Source organism: Centroberyx gerrardi, chromosome 12 (assembly GCF_048128805.1).
Source record: "Centroberyx gerrardi isolate f3 chromosome 12, fCenGer3.hap1.cur.20231027, whole genome shotgun sequence".
NCBI classification, from domain to species: domain Eukaryota; kingdom Metazoa; phylum Chordata; class Actinopteri; order Beryciformes; family Berycidae; genus Centroberyx; species Centroberyx gerrardi.
Window position 1 is genome coordinate 20,978,385 of NC_136008.1, and position 21,231 is coordinate 20,999,615.

The 21,231-nt window shown below is 43.3% G+C and overlaps 2 protein-coding genes across 2 annotated transcripts in view; one reads left to right on the top strand and one right to left on the bottom strand.

The window, feature by feature from the left end:
* Window positions 1-410: 410 nt before the first annotated feature.
* Window positions 411-6,041, bottom strand: prss35 (serine protease 35). The gene is made up of 2 exons (XM_071902422.2): window positions 5,897-6,041; window positions 411-3,017 (listed from the first exon to the last, which is right to left on the bottom strand). The coding sequence occupies exon 2, from the start codon at window positions 2,996-2,998 to the stop codon at window positions 1,718-1,720; it is 1,281 nt and encodes a 426-aa protein (XP_071758523.1). The 5' UTR covers window positions 2,999-3,017; window positions 5,897-6,041; the 3' UTR covers window positions 411-1,717.
* Window positions 6,042-19,235: 13,194 nt separating this feature from the next.
* Window positions 19,236-21,231, top strand: part of me1 (malic enzyme 1, NADP(+)-dependent, cytosolic) — an 85,837-nt gene continuing 83,841 nt past the window's right edge. Inside the window, exon 1 of the mRNA XM_071902407.2 lies at window positions 19,236-19,403. Within this exon, the coding sequence (XP_071758508.1) occupies window positions 19,275-19,403 (129 nt within the window). The 5' untranslated portion in view covers window positions 19,236-19,274. The remainder of the gene's footprint in view (window positions 19,404-21,231) is intronic.

Here is a 21,231-nt window from a genome sequence, read left to right on the forward strand (position 1 = left end):
TTGAGATGCAATAAACTCAATGACGGATTGAACTGCCCATGAACGTTTCTTTTTTTGCTCTTCCATATAGCATTCCCATTTTAACAACCACCCACATTATGTAAATGTCAGCTTTTAATCAGAGTATTTCTGACATCAGTCCTACCACATTAGTACATACTCTACTGGTCAATGGTTACTTTTAATGATATTTATCCTTGTTAGATTGTTGCTTTGACAGTCAGTTAACCATTAACAGTTAGTTAAATAGCAAAGATAGCAACTTTTAATGGTAGCTAGCGCCAATCTCATAATGCTCCTGATAACCGTCCACAAATCAGTTTATTACAATGGAATTGAACTTTTGTAATAAGATCATCATGAACACACACACACGTATACAAGTAGTAATCTTGATTTAATGGTTGGTTGTTTTCAATCCGCATCATTCATTTCAGGTATTTGGTAATCAAAAGGAAATTCATAGGAATTGTGGCATATAAGTAACAAGAATGTCAAAAAAATATAACACTCCAGATTTAAAATTGTTATTATATAACAATATTGTGGTATTTTTTAGCTCACCATACCCTTAGAATTAGAGAAATCTAAACAGCTCAAGTAATTGTTGAATAGTTCAGTCCCATCTTATCACACCCCAATATGTAGCCTCACATTAAATACATAGTTACAGTACTAGGCTATCAAAATATATTCTGAGAAGTCTCCCCAAAAAGTGTACAATTCCATAAATTAGCACCAAGTCTCCGGATAAGCTCCGCTATAATTATGTGCACAACAATGAAACCACATTTCACTGTGTTGCAAGAATAGAGAAAGGATGGTGAGACTCAAAACAATCTTATATCCAGGATCCATGAGGACCCTTTCACTATTTAGAAAGAGGAACTTATTTGAAAAGGTAGTTATAAAAAAAAAAAAAACTTACATGAAACTCAAATCTAGATATACAAAATGCAAAACACCAGCTCTTTCATTTAGAAAATGTTCATAAAAACAGTCATCATCTCAATATCTCTATATAGTTCATTTGTCAAAAAAATTACATTGATTTTTTCCTGGGTCTTTTGTCAAGGCCAATGCACAGTTGCTCTTTTTTACAAACACAGTGGAGAACACTTGAAAATGTCAATGTCTCTCCATACAAAGCCTAGCTGGAATATATGACTAATATAACGAGGCTTTGCTCACATGAAACAGTATGAAACATTTGAATATACACACTTTCCAACAATGTATCCAAATTGGTCAAATGCAAAAAAAAAAACTGTCAAAATAAGAACAAAACTGCAGACCTAAATGATCTGGAAATACATAATCATGATATTCAATATTTTTTCTTAGAGTTGTTTTTTTTAGCAAATAAATTAGAAGAGCTGAAGAGCCACAGTTCTCTTGGTGCGTTGACGAGTTCCTGTTCCTGTTCCTGTTCCTGTCAACATTGAGTCTGTATGGCTGTGTGTGTTGCGTGTGTGTGTGTGTGTGTGTATGTGTGTGTGTGTGAGAGAGAGAGAGAGACGCTGTCACACAGTGTAACAGACGCCACTGGGAGGCACAGGAGGTAACAGAGATGCAGGCAGAGGAGAGGCAGTCGACGGGCCCCTGGTTGGTGATGGGGGTTGGGGGGGGGGGGGGGGGTCGTAGATTGTGGTGGAGGTGATCATGGGAGGGGGGGTAGGAGGGGGTATGGGGTGGGTGAGGGGGGTTGTGTGCTCTCTCAGGCTACCTGGCACTCACTTGAGTCCCCGTGGACCCAATAGCAGATCTGGGCGTACTTGAGGGGTGTTATCCTCACCGCCACGTTGTAATCCTGCTGCATTCCGTTCCCATTAACATCCACCCACTGGTGACCAGAGAAAACCCCGATGATCTTCCTCCTCCACTTCTTCTTCCCGGGCTCTTTGAGGCGGATGTAGACCCCTGAGCCGCTGGAGCCGGGCTTGGCGTCGCAGTACTGGTACAGCAGGTCGTTGGACTCCTCCGAGACGGAGCAGAACCGGTACACCAGGTTGCCAGGTCGGTCATCGTCGAAGCCGGAGAAGTGGATCCTCCCGGCGGGCAGCTTCTTGACTGAAGGGATAACACCCAGATCCATGTGCTTGACCTTCTGGGCTTTCTTCAGCTCCAGAACAGCGTAGTCGTAATCCGCAGCCACTCCGTCGGACACGCCTTTGAACCAGCCCTTAGGAACCTGGGTCTGCTTGACCCTGGTCCACCTGAACGAAGGCTTCTCCGATTCCGCACTGCGCCGAGTCCGGCTCTTTCTGCCTTTCCCTTTTCCTTTCCGGTCTCCTTTCTGGTCTTCTTTCTCTTCCTTCTCCTCTGCTCCCTCTTTATCTTTGTCTCCCTTTCTCCTTTTGCCTTTCCCTCGTCCTCCTCTCCCTTTGCCTCCTTTCCCTCGCCTGGACTTCTCCTTCAGGACACCAACACGCAGCTTCTGCGCTCCGTTCAGATAATCCCGTCCGTCGTGGATGCAGTGGGCAGCGGTCAGCACATGTTTAGGAGACACCAGAACCCCAGAGCATCCTGTGGAGATCTTCACAGAGGTGGAGAAGGGATACTTGGTGGAGAATTGCTTATCGGAGATGGTGAAGCGGGTGTCCATGCCGTACACTTCCCGTTTGTGGCGGGAGCTAGACGAGGAGTTTCCGGGCCAGGCAGTCACCTCATTGAGGCCCTGCACAGAAACTGAGGTAAAGGTGCGCGTACCGTTCTCGTAAACCGTCTCGTAGGACAGGAACTGCTCCAGGTCGTCCAGAGACGGGGCAGGGAGGCGACGCTGGCACTCGATCCCACAGGTCCCACTCTGCTCCGCCTGAGGCTCGGCTGAGAACTTGGGGCTGCTGAGAGGCACAGTGCGTCGGTTCCTTACCAGAGGCACCTTCCACTGTGGCCAGGTATACTCATCGTCCACTGTGGCCTCCTCCGCGACCACAGCCACCACCACCACGGCCAGCACCGTCACTGGGAGCAGGAGACACAGGGGTATGGGGCCCATTGTTAAGGCGGGCCTGGCTCTGCAACGTAAAGAAAAGAGAGGAAGACTTAGTCAGGGATGACAGAGGGCATACTGTAGTCTAGACAAATGATTAAATCCTGTTTGGACTTCATCAACGTGCTCAGCAAGTTTTGAGGCAATCTTTTATCAACTTCTTAACATCTTGAGGCAGTTCCTACTGCAGGTGGAAAACTAAAATATTCCTGAATTGAATTCTAAAACCATTTTTAAACACATGTACACACGCATTGTGCCATTTTGATTGAATGGTCCCTTCATTGGCTAATTAATTTCTTGAGAAGGTAATTTATGAGGCATTGAAGCCTGCTGATCCATTAGACAAAATAAACACAGCTCCAGTAAAGTCCACAGGGGGGCAATGTAGCCCAGAGTATTAGAGACGTCTCATCCACCAAGTCGAGAGCTCAGCCTGCAGAACTATCTATAGGGAAGCGCAGCAGTCTGTTCCAGACTCCAACACACTCAGAACAGTCCAGCATAATTCTACCACAAATCCTCAAAATGCTCATACTTGCAAAATATGATGGGTACCATTTTTAATGAGGATAAATTGCGACATAAATACGAGAGACACTCTTTAAAAAATCGTTGAGATCATGAAGCGTTTCTCTAGAGTTGATACATTAGCTGTGTGGTTGAGAGCAGATTTATAGCCTCTGAGCCTGGCTGGAGGCTGTGGGCAGCGGGGACGAGAGGATGAACCCTGATTCTCTGAATGGGCTGAGACAGTGGCTTGGAGGTTTGCCACAATGGTTAACCTTCTCTTTCAGTAATGACCATATCTGGTTTCCTTATAGCTCCACACTGCTCTCTGTCCAAGGATACACAATGCATCGAACATAAAGACTATGCAAGCTGCAGGCAGAACGCTGGTGCATGCTTCTGTGAGTGTGATGTTTGCCAATGGTCCTGATAGCCCTATAAAGAAAATTAGAATTTGGGTACATTTTAATAGATTCAGCAGACCATCACTTTACTGCAGGAACTTTATTTCGTCAGCATTACTGTGGCGATGTAGTCACACAGGCAATTCCAAGCACAAGAGAAAATCATTTGGATGCTGCTCATTGAGGAGCAATGCAGCAGTAGTGCAAATCCAGCAGTTAATTTCAAACAGAAGTGTAGACTGACAAGCCACAGTGATTCCATTCATCCTGGCTGTTTGAGGGTTTTAAATGGTGTGTGACAGACAGTCTAACATCTGGGGCTTCCAGCTGGAGGACGAGCCTGTGGGGGACAGCCTAGATTGGCCAGGGGGTCCACAGCACATTCCCTTCCAATTAGATGTTAGTGCAGCATGAAAATGAGAAGCTGCCAGGCTTGGCAGAGGTCCCAAGAGACACAGCTGAGAGGGAGATTCCCTCACTGGATGTGTAGATCACCTGTGGAGTGTACCAATGCTTTATCATGGATTACAGAAATACTATCAGCTCTGCCACTGCCCGCATCCCCTTTTTATTTAAAACCACAAAACATTTTCATGTCAGGTATTTTGACAGTCAGTGTGCCAGTGACACAGGAGTCAATCGTCATCCATCTGAGTCAGAGCTTCAACAACTGCACCAATTCACCTAAGGCAGAGCCAAATTGAAAAGGAGACTATCTGGCTTAAACTCACCACAGTGTGTCCAATAAAACATGCCCAGTAGCCGTCATCTAACCAGCCTGAACCAGACTATAATAAATATATACAGGCCCACAAAAGCTGTAAAAGTGTCTCTATAAATGGGAATACAAAAATGTCTGACCCTTAGTTTCTGTTCAACTTCACACTCCCACCCCCAGACTGAGACAAAACACAAATCCAGTAGAAAGCCTGTAATCATTCAGGATAGAGTGGAAACTGATATGCTGCCATCATGACTCTTGGTTACAGAAGGCGCTCATTTGAACAAAGCTATTTTCCATTGCAGTAAGCCGAACAGCGCAGTGCCCTCTCCGTCCCACACTGGGTTCACAGGAGTTGCTTGAGGCACCCAGGAGCCAAACCCACCGGTAGATGGCGCTAGGGCGCAATCCTCCCCCAGGCTCAGTAATGCATGAGTCCCCTTCTCTCCCAGAGGTAGACTATTGTCCAATTCAACACCACGTTTATCGGAACGGGTGATTTCATCCAGTTTGACCTATTTTCCCAACTTTAAATAAACTTCTGTCTCTCAGGCAGAAGGTCTCTACCCTGTTAGAGCATTATACAGAATAATCTGTGACTCATCAGACAAACTTTGTTGACTGTTTAGAAGGAGAAAATTATAGGCCAACTATCTGATTCGAATTAAATTCAAATTATCTCAGCAAAACGCAGTCTCTTCTGGGACAACTGCAATCAATTATGTCTTTTCTTATTCCAAAAATAGCAAACGTCAGAATTATCCGTATAAGGCAAATAAATACCCAATCCAATTAGATAATCAATACATCCAATGAAATGTGAACACAATTACATCTGCTCCAGCATAGCGGCTATAAGTGGGAAGAAAACGCTATGATGAATGGGGAATTTATCTAATATTCATTTTAACCATTTAAAATTTTAATTTATGTAAATTGACTTCAGAAACGCAATTAGGCCTACTTATGCCTTTACTCAAAAGGTGCACCCAAAATAATCAAAATACTCAAAAAGGATGTAGATAAATAAGGAATACTGTACCCAGTGACCTATCAACATTTGGATTTAATCCCCTGTAAAAAAAAAAAAATATATCCAACAAGTGCATCCACCAAGAATAGATGTGACAATCCAAACCGCAAGAAACCGATGAAAAAGGATCAAAAAAGAAAAAAAGAAAGAAAGAAAAAAACAAATAAGGAGCTCATTTTCCCTTGGCTCCATCAAGAGATTGTTATAACTGTGCATAAATGAGAAAGGCTTCATACCTGCTTGCATTCGATTGATGGATATGCCAAATCCGCAATGTATTGTTTGTTGTTGTCTTTTTTTGTATATACAATTATGATCCCTCTTTATCCAGAAAACAAACTTGCATCCCAGACGTCCCGGTATCAGCAGGGCGATGGTTCCCTTCTCCTCATTGCTTTTTGCAAATAGGCTGGGGAGAAAGTCGCAGCCGGGACGCTCCGCTCAGGCTGCACTTGATGCTGAGGAAGAAGGGAGGGGGGAAGAAAAAAAAATCTGAAAAGGCTTTTTTTTTTTTTCACTTGTGACAAAAGCTGTTCACATATGGGTGGGACCAGACCGAGCGATTTAACTAAAGGCTGAATTGGGTGAAGTCAGTGGTCTATTCAGCGGCAGCCCAGTCGGGAGGTGCGCTGCTGACATCCTGGTGCAGGCTGCAGCCCGGGAGGAAAAAAAACAAAAAAAAAAAACACCCCAAATTTCAGCGCACCCGAGTCAATGGTACTTTCAGTGGACTGTGAAGGAATTAGTTCCACTGATTTCCACAAAAGCCACTTGCTAGGCATTTCTTTGTCAGCCATCTGAGCCTGAACATCTGCAGCACTTTTATTTTAGGTGCCCGATGAAGTGGTAAAGCCCAACTAAACTCCTTTTACTCACGTTTCAGCCTGACATAAACCTAATGACCTTGATTCATAGTAGGTATGCATCATAGTAAGTAGTAACAAACTGGGATCTTTTGAAGAAAAAGCATCTATTAATGCTTTTCTGAAAGTATGATTGATTCTGTTTATATTTGTGGATGCTTGCCTTATCATCATCATCATCATCATCATCATCATCTTCATCATCATCATCACAAAGTTATCTTGATGTTAATTTAAAGCATTTTTCGCTACTACAAATGTTCCTTCTGCATGTGAAATGTACATGAAGTAATGAAATGTGATACTTTATTGATTTCTGCAGGGGAATTCTGTTTGCTTTTTGCTTACCCAACTCTCCTGGGAGGTCAGAGGTCGGGCTCAGCTACAGCATAGCACCTATGGGACCGACAGTGACTCAGTGTCTTGGACACTTCAGCGGGGTGCATGCTTGCCGACACAGGGCTTGAACCCAAGTCCCAATACAGGCACTTTTGAAAGTGTGAGGACAAGTCAATACATTGCTGTGTTTTGTCTTTGCATTATGCAAGGTCAGGACCAAAGGGAAGAACGCAGGGCCTCTGGCAGACAGAGGGGAATGCCATGGTGACTGGCTGAAGTCTCAATGAGCCAAGAAAAGACATGGAAAGTATGTGTGTAATGAGGTAGAGAGAGAGCGAGGGAGGGAGTGTGATAATATACATCTGGCCCAAGATGATGGAATGGATTACAGGATGTCATTTGGATTAGAAACTGATCTTTGTGTAATCACCTCTGTCACTCACCTTGATCTACAGCAGGCTTCACACCAATTAAACTGATTTCAACACAAAGATTACAAACATCCGCCAGTCCCCAGAAACTGTGTGTGTGTGTGTGTGTGCGTGTGTGTGTGACAGTGAGCGAGAGAGAGAGAGAGAGAGAGAGAGAGAGAGAGAGAGAGAGAGAGAAAGGGCTGGAGATAGGGGGTGATGGTCAAGTGTATCACATATCTCTGTGTGCACACATCTATAGAACTGGTGGGTGTAAGAGATGCCTTTCCACTTCCTCTGGCCCACTTTGGGTGTGGTGAGATCCAGATGCCTCCATCAGGATCAGTGTGATAAAGGAATACACCAAGTTTTTGGGAGATTGGCCTGTTGGTCAATTTACCTGTTAAGTGATGAGAACACCAAAATTGTCCATGTGTCCCCAGTAGATCATTGGCTCTGGTGCTCCATGCTAACACTTTAGCATAAACAGGGTGGCGACTAGCATTATATAAAAAATGAGAAAACATAAGAAAATGAGAACCCATAGCAGCGCTAAAGCTAAATGTAAAGTAATCTTAAATGACATGCAGCCAAGTGTAGAACATTGGCAGTTTTGTGTAGGACACTGGTAAAATTTACATGGAATATGTACTGTTTTGAACTAGCAGGGATTACTTTCCCTGTTTCCATAGGAAGTGATGGTGGTGGGCGATGGCAGCTAAAAATCACTGCACAGTGGATGAATATGGTTGCTCACCTGAAATAGTTCCAAAAATAAACATAGCTACATCAGCTATATTGTGCTAATGATATTTCATTTTTAAAATATAATTAATAATAATTAATATATAACTGAAAAACAATAACAACATTTTATTGCTAAAAGGTTAATCTTATTTTGGACCATCCTAGTTGCTTAAAGCTGCACCAAGCGGTTTTCCGACCACTAGAGGGTGACAGAAACCGCAACACATTTGTAAATAAAGTACAGCAACGCTGCTGGACTACAGAGACCCCAAAGGACAAAACTAGCGAACGACCGTGCATAAAGGCTAATAGCTAAGCTAAATGTATACCTAGAGAAGTGTTGCCAGTTACCAGTCTCGCTTTGCCAGATTTTTCTCCCGTTGAAGGTCACATGTCCCACAGTGACAAGTGAAGAGGTAGGTAGCAAGTTTGCTAATTTAACAAGTTTACTCGCTCGCTTCATCGATTCCGCCATAACGAGATTTTTTTTCAGGGATGGGAGGGGGTGAGCGCCGCAAGGAGCTTCGAGTTGGGCCGGGTTTTGACAACAAGCTTTAGAAAAGAGGTGGAAACAGCAACACAGCTGGCCCACGTGTGTGGATATTGGTTTATATCATTGCGTCTCACGGAAATCTCCACATAGCATAGGTTAGTTTCAGGATTGGTTATAGGGTCTGAAATCGCTTAGTGCAGGTTTAATATCACTCTGCACAGTGTATGCTAAAGTGTTAGCATGGAGCACCAGAGCCAATGATCTACCAGGGACACATGGATGATTTTGATGTTCTCATCACTTAACAGGTAAGCAAGCTGACCAACAGGACAATCTCTCAAAAACTCTGTGCATTTCTTTAAAGCTGTGATTGCTCTGCTCTTCTCTGAGGCCTGCCAACATCCCAACACAATAACAACCTGTGACCGCTGTTATGGCAACCTTGACACATCCAGACAAAGAAACACAGTAAATATTCCTGTTTTCAGTTAAGTTCAAGGTCAAAGGTCACAAAAGTGCTGTGAGAAGCCACAGAGAGAGAGAGAGAGAGAGAGAGAGAGAGAGAGAGAGAGAGAGAGAGCGCGAGCCCAGCCCACGGCTTCCAAATAGAAAAGCAGTGAGTGATATTTCTGGTTGGGGTCGGGGTATGCAGGGTGGATAGAGGGGCTTTTGTGCGGGGCGTAACACCCTCACAGGAAGTGCTCCCTTTGCGCTCTCGTGTGGCAGATGGACGCTTATGGGGAGAGGTAACTTTCAGGAATTTCATTAGTTGTGTTTGAGTGTATTGGATGAGACCTTGCCCACCTTCACAGCAGTAAACGGTACACAGCGGTAAAAAGAGGGAGCGCTTCTTAAAGGAATACTCAGAGTTTTTGGGACATTGGCCAACTTATGATAAGAACATAGACTTCAAAATCACCCATGTGTCCCCGGTAGATCGTTGGCTCCGGTGCTCCATGCTAACACTTTAGCATACACCATCTTGAGACATTGTAGGCTTAGATGAATTAAACCTTGGTGAATTCCTTTAAGACCAAACTCTACAGCCGACCTCCCCGAGTGACCCCACACAGGATCTCAAGGGGCCACTGAAATGTCCCTATTCTGTGATTTATTCCCTTTACTTAAAAGTTATCATACTTGAAGAGATTGGTTGAACCGTAGTTATATTGAGTTATTTGTGTTATCGCAAATTTCAGAAAGTACAAAGCGTTTTTTCCCTGGTGAAACTGTATCTGTGTCAAGTATGGTCTCAGAGGACCTCAATACCCTTTCGCTGTACACAGCAGTATACATTAAAGGCTGCCTACTCCTCTGCACAGACCACACTAATAAACCAACTCAGAGGGCTGCAATGACCCACAGCTCACTTCCACATGCTTTATTTTGACAACTGAATGGTCTTTTAGCTCTGCTCCACGCTAAACAGACTACCATTGATAAGATAGGACTCTCTACCTCTCTCTCTCTCACACACGCACACTCCCCCCCTCCTCCTCCTCACACGCACACACTCACTCGCACACACACATATAAACAGTTATGGGACAGTCATTAAAGGTCTCGCTTAGATCCACATACAGTATATAACCTTTTTTAATTGTAAATATTTGGGTATAAGGTTAGCATGCCGGCTTTCAGAGAAGAGAGTAATACTGATGAAAGGCTGACTGAACACACATTCACATGCGCCCTTTTGAACCTCTGCATACATGCACAACTGAACACACACTCACAGTCCTGCTGAAGGGGGCAGAAGACAAGAAACTCAAAAATCAAAAATCAAAAAAAATGTTGATGTCCATGCATTTTTGAAACTGTACAATGGATTTTATCGGTTGCGTAAGGTGTTGACTCAAAAAGAATAGAATAATTGTTTTCATGTGACAGTAACCCTGATCCTGAAGTTGGTTACTTTTCTTTGCCTTGCATTTTTTTTCGGACACAAAATGAAAATCTTGCAAAAACTAGAAGGCACCTCAGAGAGTGCAATTCACCAACTTGCTGTTACCCCCAAACACATCATTCCTGTCACATCAATTTTAAGTTTAATTGATTTCTTGACCCTGCAAACATACCCTTAGGATTTGGAATCAAGTCACTATCTCCATTAGTTTTATAGTCATGGCTAAAAAACGATAATTGTCTGAGGTATTGAGGTATCCAGCTGACAGACAGACAGACAAACAAGCTTACTAATGGAGGTGGAAACACAACCCCCTTGGCGGAGATAATAAGCAACTCCTTGATATGCAGATGAGCATGGTAGACTGTATCCTGTTCATTAAAACAGATCAGCATGTATACCATTATCATCATTCACCAGTCTCTCTGTGTGTGGCCTTGTGTTTACACTGACTCTCTATAATCCCTTTCTGCAATAAAAACACAAAAATATCGTTCCACATCACACGCCTGCCTGCACCTGAAACATCCACCAAGTATGCCCCTAATCCCTATGAATATCTCCATGGAAAAAAACCAAACAAACCCTGCCCTACAGGTAGGAAACTGTTCCTCTTGTGCCTGTTCCTCTTCTTATGACTGGGGATACTGTGTGGACATCTGAGGTTTCCAACCGCCATGATTGATGATCTCGTAATTTGCGTTCAGGTACAGTAATCATTAGTTCAGAAGCCCCAAAGAACCACAAAGGAAATGGCATGGAGGAGTCGGGTCTTAGAAAAGGAGAACTAAAAATAGGAGCGCTGTTTCACTGACCTCTCTGTCGCATACAGAGATCTCGTTATGCTGCCGGTGCTTTGCCAAATTGCCATTGCCTAGATACCCCACTGAGCATGGCACTGAAAACACACAGTCAAAGCTGCTCGGAGTTAGTTTCTAGTTTGGGAAAAAAAGTCTCTAAAGACGTCCTCCCTCCTCATCCATCGCACCGGTGTCAAAACATTCTGCAATGCCGAGAGGTTCAGGCTTGAAAACAGGAGGATGCAGTACAAACACGGCGTCAGCGCACCCAACCCTGACATATACACAGCCTTGATCTCTTATCACGGTAATAATGTGTACACACCAGGGAAGGGCGATGTTTTAAACAAAAGTGCACGCAAGATGGAGGGCTGACACGAAATCAGTTCCTTCGCCTGCAATAAGCGTGACGTTGTACACCAAACTTATATTTTGCAGAGATTATACAGCAGCCCTGTCAGTGAGCCTCATTTGGCAACACGGTGGAAAGTGGAACCAACAATTCATGCCCATTCTTGAGCTGAGGTGAACAGTGATCTGCAGTGTGTCCTCACTGGGATGAAACTGTTTAGACATGCTGAGACAAACACGGCTGAAACGTGACATTTATTCCCCACAGGCCTTTTGTTTATAGCGGGGATTTGGACAGAGGAGGTGTTTTCATTTCACCCCGTGCCGCCAGGACACCAGACATGTGAGAGGAGCGAGGGTGAGACGGATCAACTTATTTGTTTAGCTCATATTAGACGGAAGAACCGAAGCCACGGACCTGATTTGGGACGATCAAGCAACAACCAATCCTACATATGCAAATGCACATGCACAATGAGCATACACACACACACACACACACACACATACACATGCACATGCACACACGTCATACACAGTACATGCAAACACACATGCATATAAACACAAATACGCAAACACAAACTCTTGCAAGGTTGGAATGGAGGCGTAGAATAAGAAAGGAGGGAGGAAAGTAGAAGGGTGTGGATGTGTGTGTGTGTATATGAGAGAGAGAGAGAGAGAGAGAGAGCAAAAGAGAGAGAAAGAGAGACTCACATATTCTGAGGGGTCAGAAAAGGTTACATAAACACACTGTGTGACTAGGTTAACACACTAATCTCTGTCCTCTTCTCTGGAGAAGAAAGAGGGTTTTGTTGAAGCCAGATGATGACGCCTCTTTGGCTCATTCTGCCAAATGCTATTTCGTCTGACTGTTTTGGTGAAGTGGAGAAGTTCCACTTTCTCTTCGGCCCTATCTTCACTCTCAGATGTTCGATGACGGGTTCAGTTCTGTTTGGGAAACCTTGACCTGCCTGCTGTCCAATTATTTCAGTCATACAGTACAGTCCGCCAGCAAGCCTTGTTCTGTTGCTACAATATTTACTAACAGGGCCAACACACACCACAACTACACCTTTATCAATGCAAGCACAAACCCACCCACGCTCTGTACCAGAAGAAAGAGACTTGTTGCTATACCATGTTACTTTTAAAAGTAATCAGTTAATTTACTTTGTTACTTACCTTAAAAAGTAACTATAGTAGTTGTGCTTCAGAGTTACTCTTTACAAAAAGTAACTTGTCACCCACTTCAAAAACATGCTGTAGCAACTTGGCTGGTGCTGACATGTTTTTTGTCAATCGTTGTTTTTAAAATGCAGACTATCACTCCTTTTTTAAAACATGAAGCCAATCTCATATCAAGCACTTAGATTGTGTTTTTTCAATTTTTCAGATTTTCACTTTTTTCTACTTTTTTTAATTTGCAAAACAAAATTGAAACAATATGAAAGAAAAACAGGAGTAATGACTAACTTTAAAAAGTAACCAATATGGATTACATGAATTGAAAAATGCGTTAAGTTACTAGCTACCACAGAAGAGCAACCTGAGGCGTTTCCCCCAACACTGTTGATAAACCCATTCACACAGCCTGTTAACCCAGAGGCTCAACAGTACCTTCCTCAGGATATGTTCAGGGCTTCCTCGACTCAACCTGGCCTATTATGATCAAGCTCCTTCTCGCTCTACACTCGTGTCAACCCAACTTTCTCTAATAATGCTAGACAGTAAATCTGCGGCTCAAAGATCTCTCTTTTTCCACCTCCCCAAATATCCCAGGGCTCAAACAGTGGGTCATTATGAACAGTGATCAGTGAAAGGGCCCATTGATTTGGGGGGCTGGTTGAAGGTCATGTATGGACTCACACTGGAGTAGTTGTAGCTAAGAAAAAAGAGAGAGAGAGAGAAAGCAAAGGGCTGAGGCCAGTCGACGTATGGCAGCAGACCTGGAAGTGCAGCGTCCCTCAGGAGCCCCTCCAAACAGCCGCCCATTTCCTCCGTTGGGAGGTGCTCAACAGGCCCAACACCTATGAGCTCCTTTGTGTGTGTTCTGTCCCGCGTCCGAACAACAACAGCTATGGTTTAATACGGCTACCTAGAGGGAGGAAATGTGCTTCTTGTTCAAATTTTCCTCTACCAATGATCAAACTCGCATCGAAGCGCTGCCAGTTCTGAACAGTGGAATTTATTTTGAAGCCCTCAGGGAATATTGGAATAGATGGGTGGCTAACTTTAACTATGGGAAAGGTTGTTCTGCATATCTGTGAACCCAGCGACACAGAGTTCATTGTAGGTAGAGTTTATTATAGGTCTATTGGTCCAAGGTAGTGATAATTAAAGAGGCCAAAAGGGCAAAATGCCCTAGAGGCCGTGGCAGGTAAGCACACCTTGATAAACGTGAGAGGGATCGTTTCACCTCGCGATCTCATGTTGCCTTGAACTTTGACCTTTGTGCCTTTTCACTGCTCTGCTCCACTCCTCTGTTATATTCAAACAGCCCACTTTAGCCTTAGTTCCCATAGTCTCATATTCGTATCTGTCAACACCCAGAGCTTTTCCGCCTCGTACACCACCAAACCACCGAAGCCAATCTCACATTTCTACTCCTTTTGTTCTCCGGCCACAGTCTTTCTCACTCTCACCAGCCGACTGCATGATGCAGACGTCGGCCTGTCAAACTGACCGGATTCATTTCCTCAGACAGGGACACTGAAATCCCCGCAAATGACCTGCAGTACATTCTATAGCTTAGTTTTCCACTGTATGTACAAGGGTTTTATATTGGGCTTTTATTAAATATCAGATATTGGTCAGTTATGTGGTCCGCTGCCAATAGGATGGATGTTCCTCCCCGACCACAGCTACATAAAAACTGTCTGTAAAACATGCAATGGAATTCGATTTTCTTTGCACATTTTATTTATCCATTTAATTCTTAATTTAAAGGTCTCTTCTATCCCAGAGTTTCCCTGCCTTTGAACAGGAGTGGTGGTCACTTTGCCTTAAAAGGCGGCTAACCCTAAAATAATTTCATTAGTCTGGGTTTCAGTGGAGAGTTGAGTGTCCCACATTGGTCTAAATGCAGCTTCAGATGCTTTTCCACTGTCAGGAATAGAATTCTGGGGAAAACACTGAATAGTTGTGTTAAATAATTTTTGGGCATGACAAAAAATCGTCTATCTGCGACTCCAGTGTAAAAACACTGGGATAAGTCAAGTCCTGATATGAACTCTTCCCTATAGTTTATACTGGCAGGTGCTGGTGCAGTCAGAAGGTATGGTTTCCTCGTTCCATAGAGTCTGGCTCTAATTACATTTAATGACCACGTTCGTGAATCCTTTACCATCAGCGGAGGAAGTATGGCCAGGTGTTGCCGTCACAGTACGCTGTAGAATAAATAGAGCAAAGGGAGAAAATCATGTGTTTGTGGGTGATTTGATTCTCTGTAATTGTATTTGTCTTTGTCTGCTACCTCCTCCTCTTCCTGGCCAAAAAAACCCCACAGGGATAAATAAGAGGCAGACTCAGGCGAGGGCAACCGGGCTGCTGTATATGATGCAGACTGCGGGCATTGAGATCTTGCATTAAGGCTGGGCGTTCTATGTGTGTGTGTGTGTGTGAGTCAGGACGGTGTCTGTGCCATAATAAGAGATTGCGTCTATAAAACATCTGGTTCAAAAAGGTCAGAGACAGTTGCTTAAGAGAGGTGATGCACATGAAACAAAGGAGCAGGCTTTAACGTGTTTAACAGTGTTGTGGGTAAGATATGCAATTAGTATGAATGAGTTCTGTAGTAGCATACTGTATACCAGCAGCCTTATTATTTATATATATATTACATAATCATTCATTCTGTTAATATTACAACTCAGTTTGGCTGAAGGGCTTTTTATTGTATGTTATTAGACGAAGAGTAATAGCTGTGTTTTATACTCTCTTTCAACATCATCACCATGACAATGATCCTTGTCACTCTCTCAGATCGCCGGCCTTGACTGTTGGCCGTGATCATGATCCATCTGCTGGAAACCAAGAAGGCTTCCTCTGTTGCTCAAGGTGCAAGTTCAGCCTTATCACTGCTACTGCTGTGCAGCAACTTTTGATTTTCAGTGTCCTGACCTATAATCTCTCTCAGTGTCTTTCTCTTTCTCTCTTTGTAAAACTGTGTCAGCGGAAAACAAGGGTCAGCTGACTTGACAATAAAGTGAGGTGCACTGGAGTCAATGAGGGTAGAAAGGATTATGCTACTGGCAAGTCTTCAGGGGGACTTTCCTTTTTATTTGGATTTGAAATGCACCTGTTTTTTGTTAAATGGAGGGTTAGGAGGTACAAGGGCTTAATTACCTCCGCCAAGGAGGTTATGTTTTCGGTGCCGTATGTTTGTTTGTTTGTCTGTTAGCAGGATTACGGAAAAACTACTGGCCCGATTTTCATGAAACTTCGTGGAAGGGTGTAGCATGGGCCAAGGAAGAACCCATTAAATTTTGGAGCGGATCCGGATCTGCCTCACAAACAAGCAATAACAGCACGAACCTTGGCGGAGGTCTGCGCTCTCCGAGTGCCCTTCTAGTTTATATCTGGACATTGGACACACTGTTTGATTGACAGGTGATCTGTGGGAAGTGCAGTGAGCACTTGGCACCAAAGGGGACAAAATAAAAATAAAGAAACAGGGACCTCGAGGATTACCACTTTAATTATGTTAGCCAATTTTTAGGTGTTGGATGTAACAGTAAATGCATTTTAGAATATAACTTCTCTCTCTCGATATATATACCACACGTATTGCTACTGCTGCTGGAGCATGATCAATAGACGTGGCCAACCTCCTTCCAGCTGTTCCAGTGTTGTGATCACCTCTTTCCCTTCCTTGATACCAACATGCTGATTTCATTGGGTGGGTTGATGGTGGTTCCCAAACCCTCCCTGCTGCATTCCTCATGCCCTCCCGCTGCCAGTTGGCCCTCTTCCCAAACCTCAAAAATAACTTCCAGCTCCGATACAGCAACAGACGGCAGATGTTTGTCATCCAGAGATTAGTCATTCAAACACAGAATGAAAGCCTCCTAAACACGGTGGAGATCAGCGGACCCTCAGTTATCTGCTGCTATTTTATGTATAGGCTTTGATTGGACAGACTGCTCGATCTAAAACATTGCAATGCAGCTGCCAATCATGTCAGTCTTTCTACATTCCCACGGGCATTTGAACCTTCAGCAAAGGGCAAATGGTCCTTAAACTCACCAACATATTTGATGAGTTTATGCTTAATGCAAATCTGTTCTAATGTAATTACATTACAAAAGACACAACTTAAATGAGTTGAGTTTTTGTTAAGACTGAGTTCTCTATCAGAGGTCCACCCACTGGTCCCATTCAAGTCAAGTCAGCAGACTGGAGCAGCAGGTGTGAATGGTGCCAGTTGTCTTTTTAATTTTCTTTCTTTTCTTTTGTTCACACATACATAATCTGATGGTCAGTACTGAAGATAAAGAATTGTGCTAAAAAGCAAACAGGTCCTCCCATTGACTTTCTCTCTGCAACCTAGTTGGAGAAATGTGGCCTGTAGGCCTGCAGCGGCCAGTGAACCCTATTCTATTTGATATTCTATTGCATGCAACTTTTGGTGGCTGCTGTATCATCATGCTCACTAGCAGATGATGACAAGGTGAGTGGTTTCTCGGGGATCAGTCTGGTCCTGCTGTTGACTGGCTCCTGCAGCAGCAGCAGTCTGTGATGTTGATTCAGGGCCAAGAGGACAGAGGCAGCCTGCCAGAGAGTCTGCAGTCTGCAGTGAATCAGCACAAGACAAGAATGACCAGAGCCTGTCCAGGATGCCTCATTGCAATGGATCAATGGTTTGCTTAATTCTGATATTTTTCTTTTTTTTTTAATAACTTTTCCTTTGCATCCTTCAAGGAAAAAATCCGCCCTAAAGCACTTTGACTCTTAAACAGCTATTGTCTATATAGCTTCTATTTCTGGGTCAATTTTGTTGCTTGTTGGTGTATTTTTCTTATTTCTGTGGATAACTGGACAAAAGTCGAGATATTTCCAGTGCAGCTATAATGGAGTTTGATAGCAGAAAATGTTTCAGCTATCTAAAACATCAATGGTAAATTTCAGGTTTTGGTGCGAGTCCCTCAGAATCAAAGAGTAAGGGCTTCTGTCTAGACTCACTGTTTTGCACCGACCAACAACCATACAGAGAGAAATCTATCAGAGAAGAGGCAGAGATACCAATTTCTGAATGAAGCCATTACTTCAGACATGCTCACCCAGGGTCCATATAACTGACCAGTAGTTGAAGTAATGATTTTGAAGCAATTAATTTGAAGCATATCCCTGTAGATTCTCCACTACTGCTCACACACAGGATCCTAACAACTGTCCACATGTAGGAGGAATCCCTCGTTCTATGTCCTAACCAAAATGCAATGAACGTGATTGCACAAATACCAGACAGTTCAACTTTATTGATTTCGACAACAAACAGCAGGCAGCCTGGTTGTGAGGCAAGAGTGCTATAGATTTGGAGTAAGGGAATCACCTCATCAACACACCAGCATGAGGTACATGGACTGGGGATCGAATGACCTTTCCTACCACTCCCAGAATGTCTGGGAGTCACCTCCTGTCACCATCAAACTCAGCGTTGCCTATAATATTGCATAACCCTCCTGCTGCAACAGTGTGAAGGCTGAGGCTTGACCTTGACTTCATACCCTGATCAAATATCCGCACTGCTGTCATAAGGACTCAGACACTACGTGCTAAACTTAGGCCATAAAGTTATGTGTTTGTAACAAATGCCATGGCCTGTCAAAAGCTATTGGGGATAATCTACACCATGCTTATGGAAGAATATGTGGATTTCTCTTCATTTTAGATCTAACAAGTTTAGGTCCTACTTATGGGAATGCTTTGCTTGCACAGTGTGACATAATGTGTTTGTTGTAGTCTACTACTACTAATATTACTACTACTAGTGCTACTACTACTATTACTACTACCACCACTACTAGGCTACTACTACCACTACTACTATTACTACTACTAATACTAGGCTACTACTACCATTACTCCTGCTATACTACTAATACTACTACAACTACTGGCAGGCTACTGCTACTACCAGCACTATTGCCACTACTACTACCGCTGCTACTAGGGTACTACTGCTATACTCATTTTCTTAAGACAATTTAGCTACAAACAACCACCAATATGAATGAACACAAATAGCCTACATTCAGAAAAGCATTATTGCTCTTCATGCCTTTCCCCCCCCTTAAAAGACCCTAATATAACTTACACCAGTTCCACTTACTGTGTGTGTACTATGAATTTATGTAAGATAAGATTAAAATCAGTAAGACTATAATGTCAGCCTCAAAAGGGTAAACTGAGTTCAGGTGAATTTACCCATCACTATATCCCTAAATTACTCCCCATAAATTTGCTCAATATAAACTAGTATTAAAGTTTTGCTGCCAAATGATACTTGATACGGGGACTTTGCCCGTTTTAATGAACTGAAACAATAAAGCAGCTTGATTGATAAGGAGACTCGCGCTCTTCTTAAGTCGTGTGTCGAGATAGGAAGACGTGCGGTCACAGCTCAGTGGTCGGACCTGCGCATCCACTTGTTGAGTTCACAACAGTTCACCGTCGCTCTATTTAAAGAGGCTGAGGCAACAACATGGCACACGGTCTGGTCAGACGAGAGTCGGTGGACACAGAGATGCACAAGTCCGAAGACCAAAGCAAAACCTTCGTCTACACAAAGAAGAGGGGCTACGATGTTACCAGAAACCCCTACTTGAACAAGGTAACGAGAACTGCCGCCGTTGTGTGAGTTTTGACTTGTTTCTAGGTAACGTTAGGACAGGGTTGAGGTTGACAAACTGTAATGCTGCATTCACGCGCTGTAGGAAACGTAGGAATTCCGAGAAAAGCTGAAACGAACGACCCATCAAAGTGGTAAATACGACTGGGGAAAGATGGGAATTTGTCTGTGATACCCTAGTTTTCGAGATGTGACTTTGGGAAAGCTGTGTCAACAAGTGTTGGTAATGACTTTTGGCTAATTAATTATTTACAAAACGAAAAAGATAGATTCCCAGGTGATGCTAACTACTGCGGTAAACCGTTGTCAAAAAGGAAATGGTTGCACACTCTAGGTTGTTAATTGGCCAATACACGAGAAGGGTGTGAAACTATACTTTTCCTTGATAAATTTATTTAAAACATCACTTAAGCATCTGATGTGTAGGTGCTTTCTCCTCCACACTCAGTTGCTGCAGCTCAAAGTAGCTCTGTGCCACATGGTTTCTAAAATACAACATGGGGATAATTTTTTTGTATCATATTCAAGGACACCCCTATTTTCTTTACTTTGTGAAATAAAACAACAACCACCAAGCAACTATTATTGTCGCAGGGTCCAACCTGAAAGCACTTGGAGGCCGGGGCTTACGAGGAGCACGTGAATGCAGCATTAGTCAGCGGGGTTCAGGAGTATCAGCTTTAGACGTGGTTATATTTAGAATTAAAGGGACCAAACACTGCTGGCACACAGAGAGGGCCTTTTGTTGTCGTTGTCCCGTCCGTATCGCTTTGTATAGACCGTGTTTGGTTGCTTTGCATTCATCGCTAACGGGATGAATGGCTGTGGCCCTTCTCCCTTCTCCCCATTCCCCAAACCCCTCAATATGTGATGCAGCTTATTCTGACAGGCTGCTCCAAGCTCACTGTGGAAGCTGATATTGTGTCAAGTAATACTAGGCCGCTACTGCTCCACTAACATTGTAAATATTTAATAGTAGGTATAACTTTCCTTTTCTTCTCTTGGCATTGGAAAATGAGGAACAGGGTCTTGGGTTAGGGTTGTTTGAAGTTGCATAATCACTGTAAAACTGCTGACCAGTTTCCTTGTAGGCTTGAGTCAGTGTCATGAGGGGATGGGCCGATCTTCCTGTGGGAAAACTTGTCAAGGTAGTCTGTTGGCATTTTTTCCAACATGACCGGTTGGCTCAACCCTTGGCTTTGAATTAGCCTGATCATTTTCTTTGTTGTTATTTTTTTTTTGTTGTCAGTAGTGTAAACCCATGTTTAACAAAGAGGCTCTGGCAGCCTATTTGCCTTTCCAGTGTTTTCTCCTGGTTTACATGGTGACCTGGCTGGATTCAGGGCCAGTCATGTGTCATGTGTGCTCTACAAACACTGAATGTAGTCTAATCACTCACTGTCATTTGTCAGAGTAATTTGAGGACATTTACACAATCTTTTTTTTTTTTTTTCTGAGTTGCATACCCAACATATTTATTGCGCTCGTCCTGGTCAAATATATACAAATCATATTGGAATCTATAGCAAAATAGATCTAACTGACAGACTTGTTTTTTAGCTTTATTCTCTCCCATTTCACTATGAAACACTTGTGCTCAGACAAAATATCCCAAATATTATAAGATACTGCAAAACCTGCTATTTGGCCCCCTTGTTCCCAGATGTTTCTCTCTCATCTGTTCAAAGGTGAACATGTTTCCCCTCTTTTAGGCTCACAAGCCGGACTCACTGTAGGGTAAAAGCTGTCCCTGTCTGATAAAAGCTGCCGTTCACCACAGTTGAAGCGGCTCTCAGCCTGGGTGGTGTTT

Bases quoted from the DNA above. Each gene is read 5' to 3' on its own strand.
- prss35 (XM_071902422.2), bottom strand. From the start codon at position 2,998: ATGGGCCCCATACCCCTGTGTCTCCTGCTCCCAGTGACGGTGCTGGCC.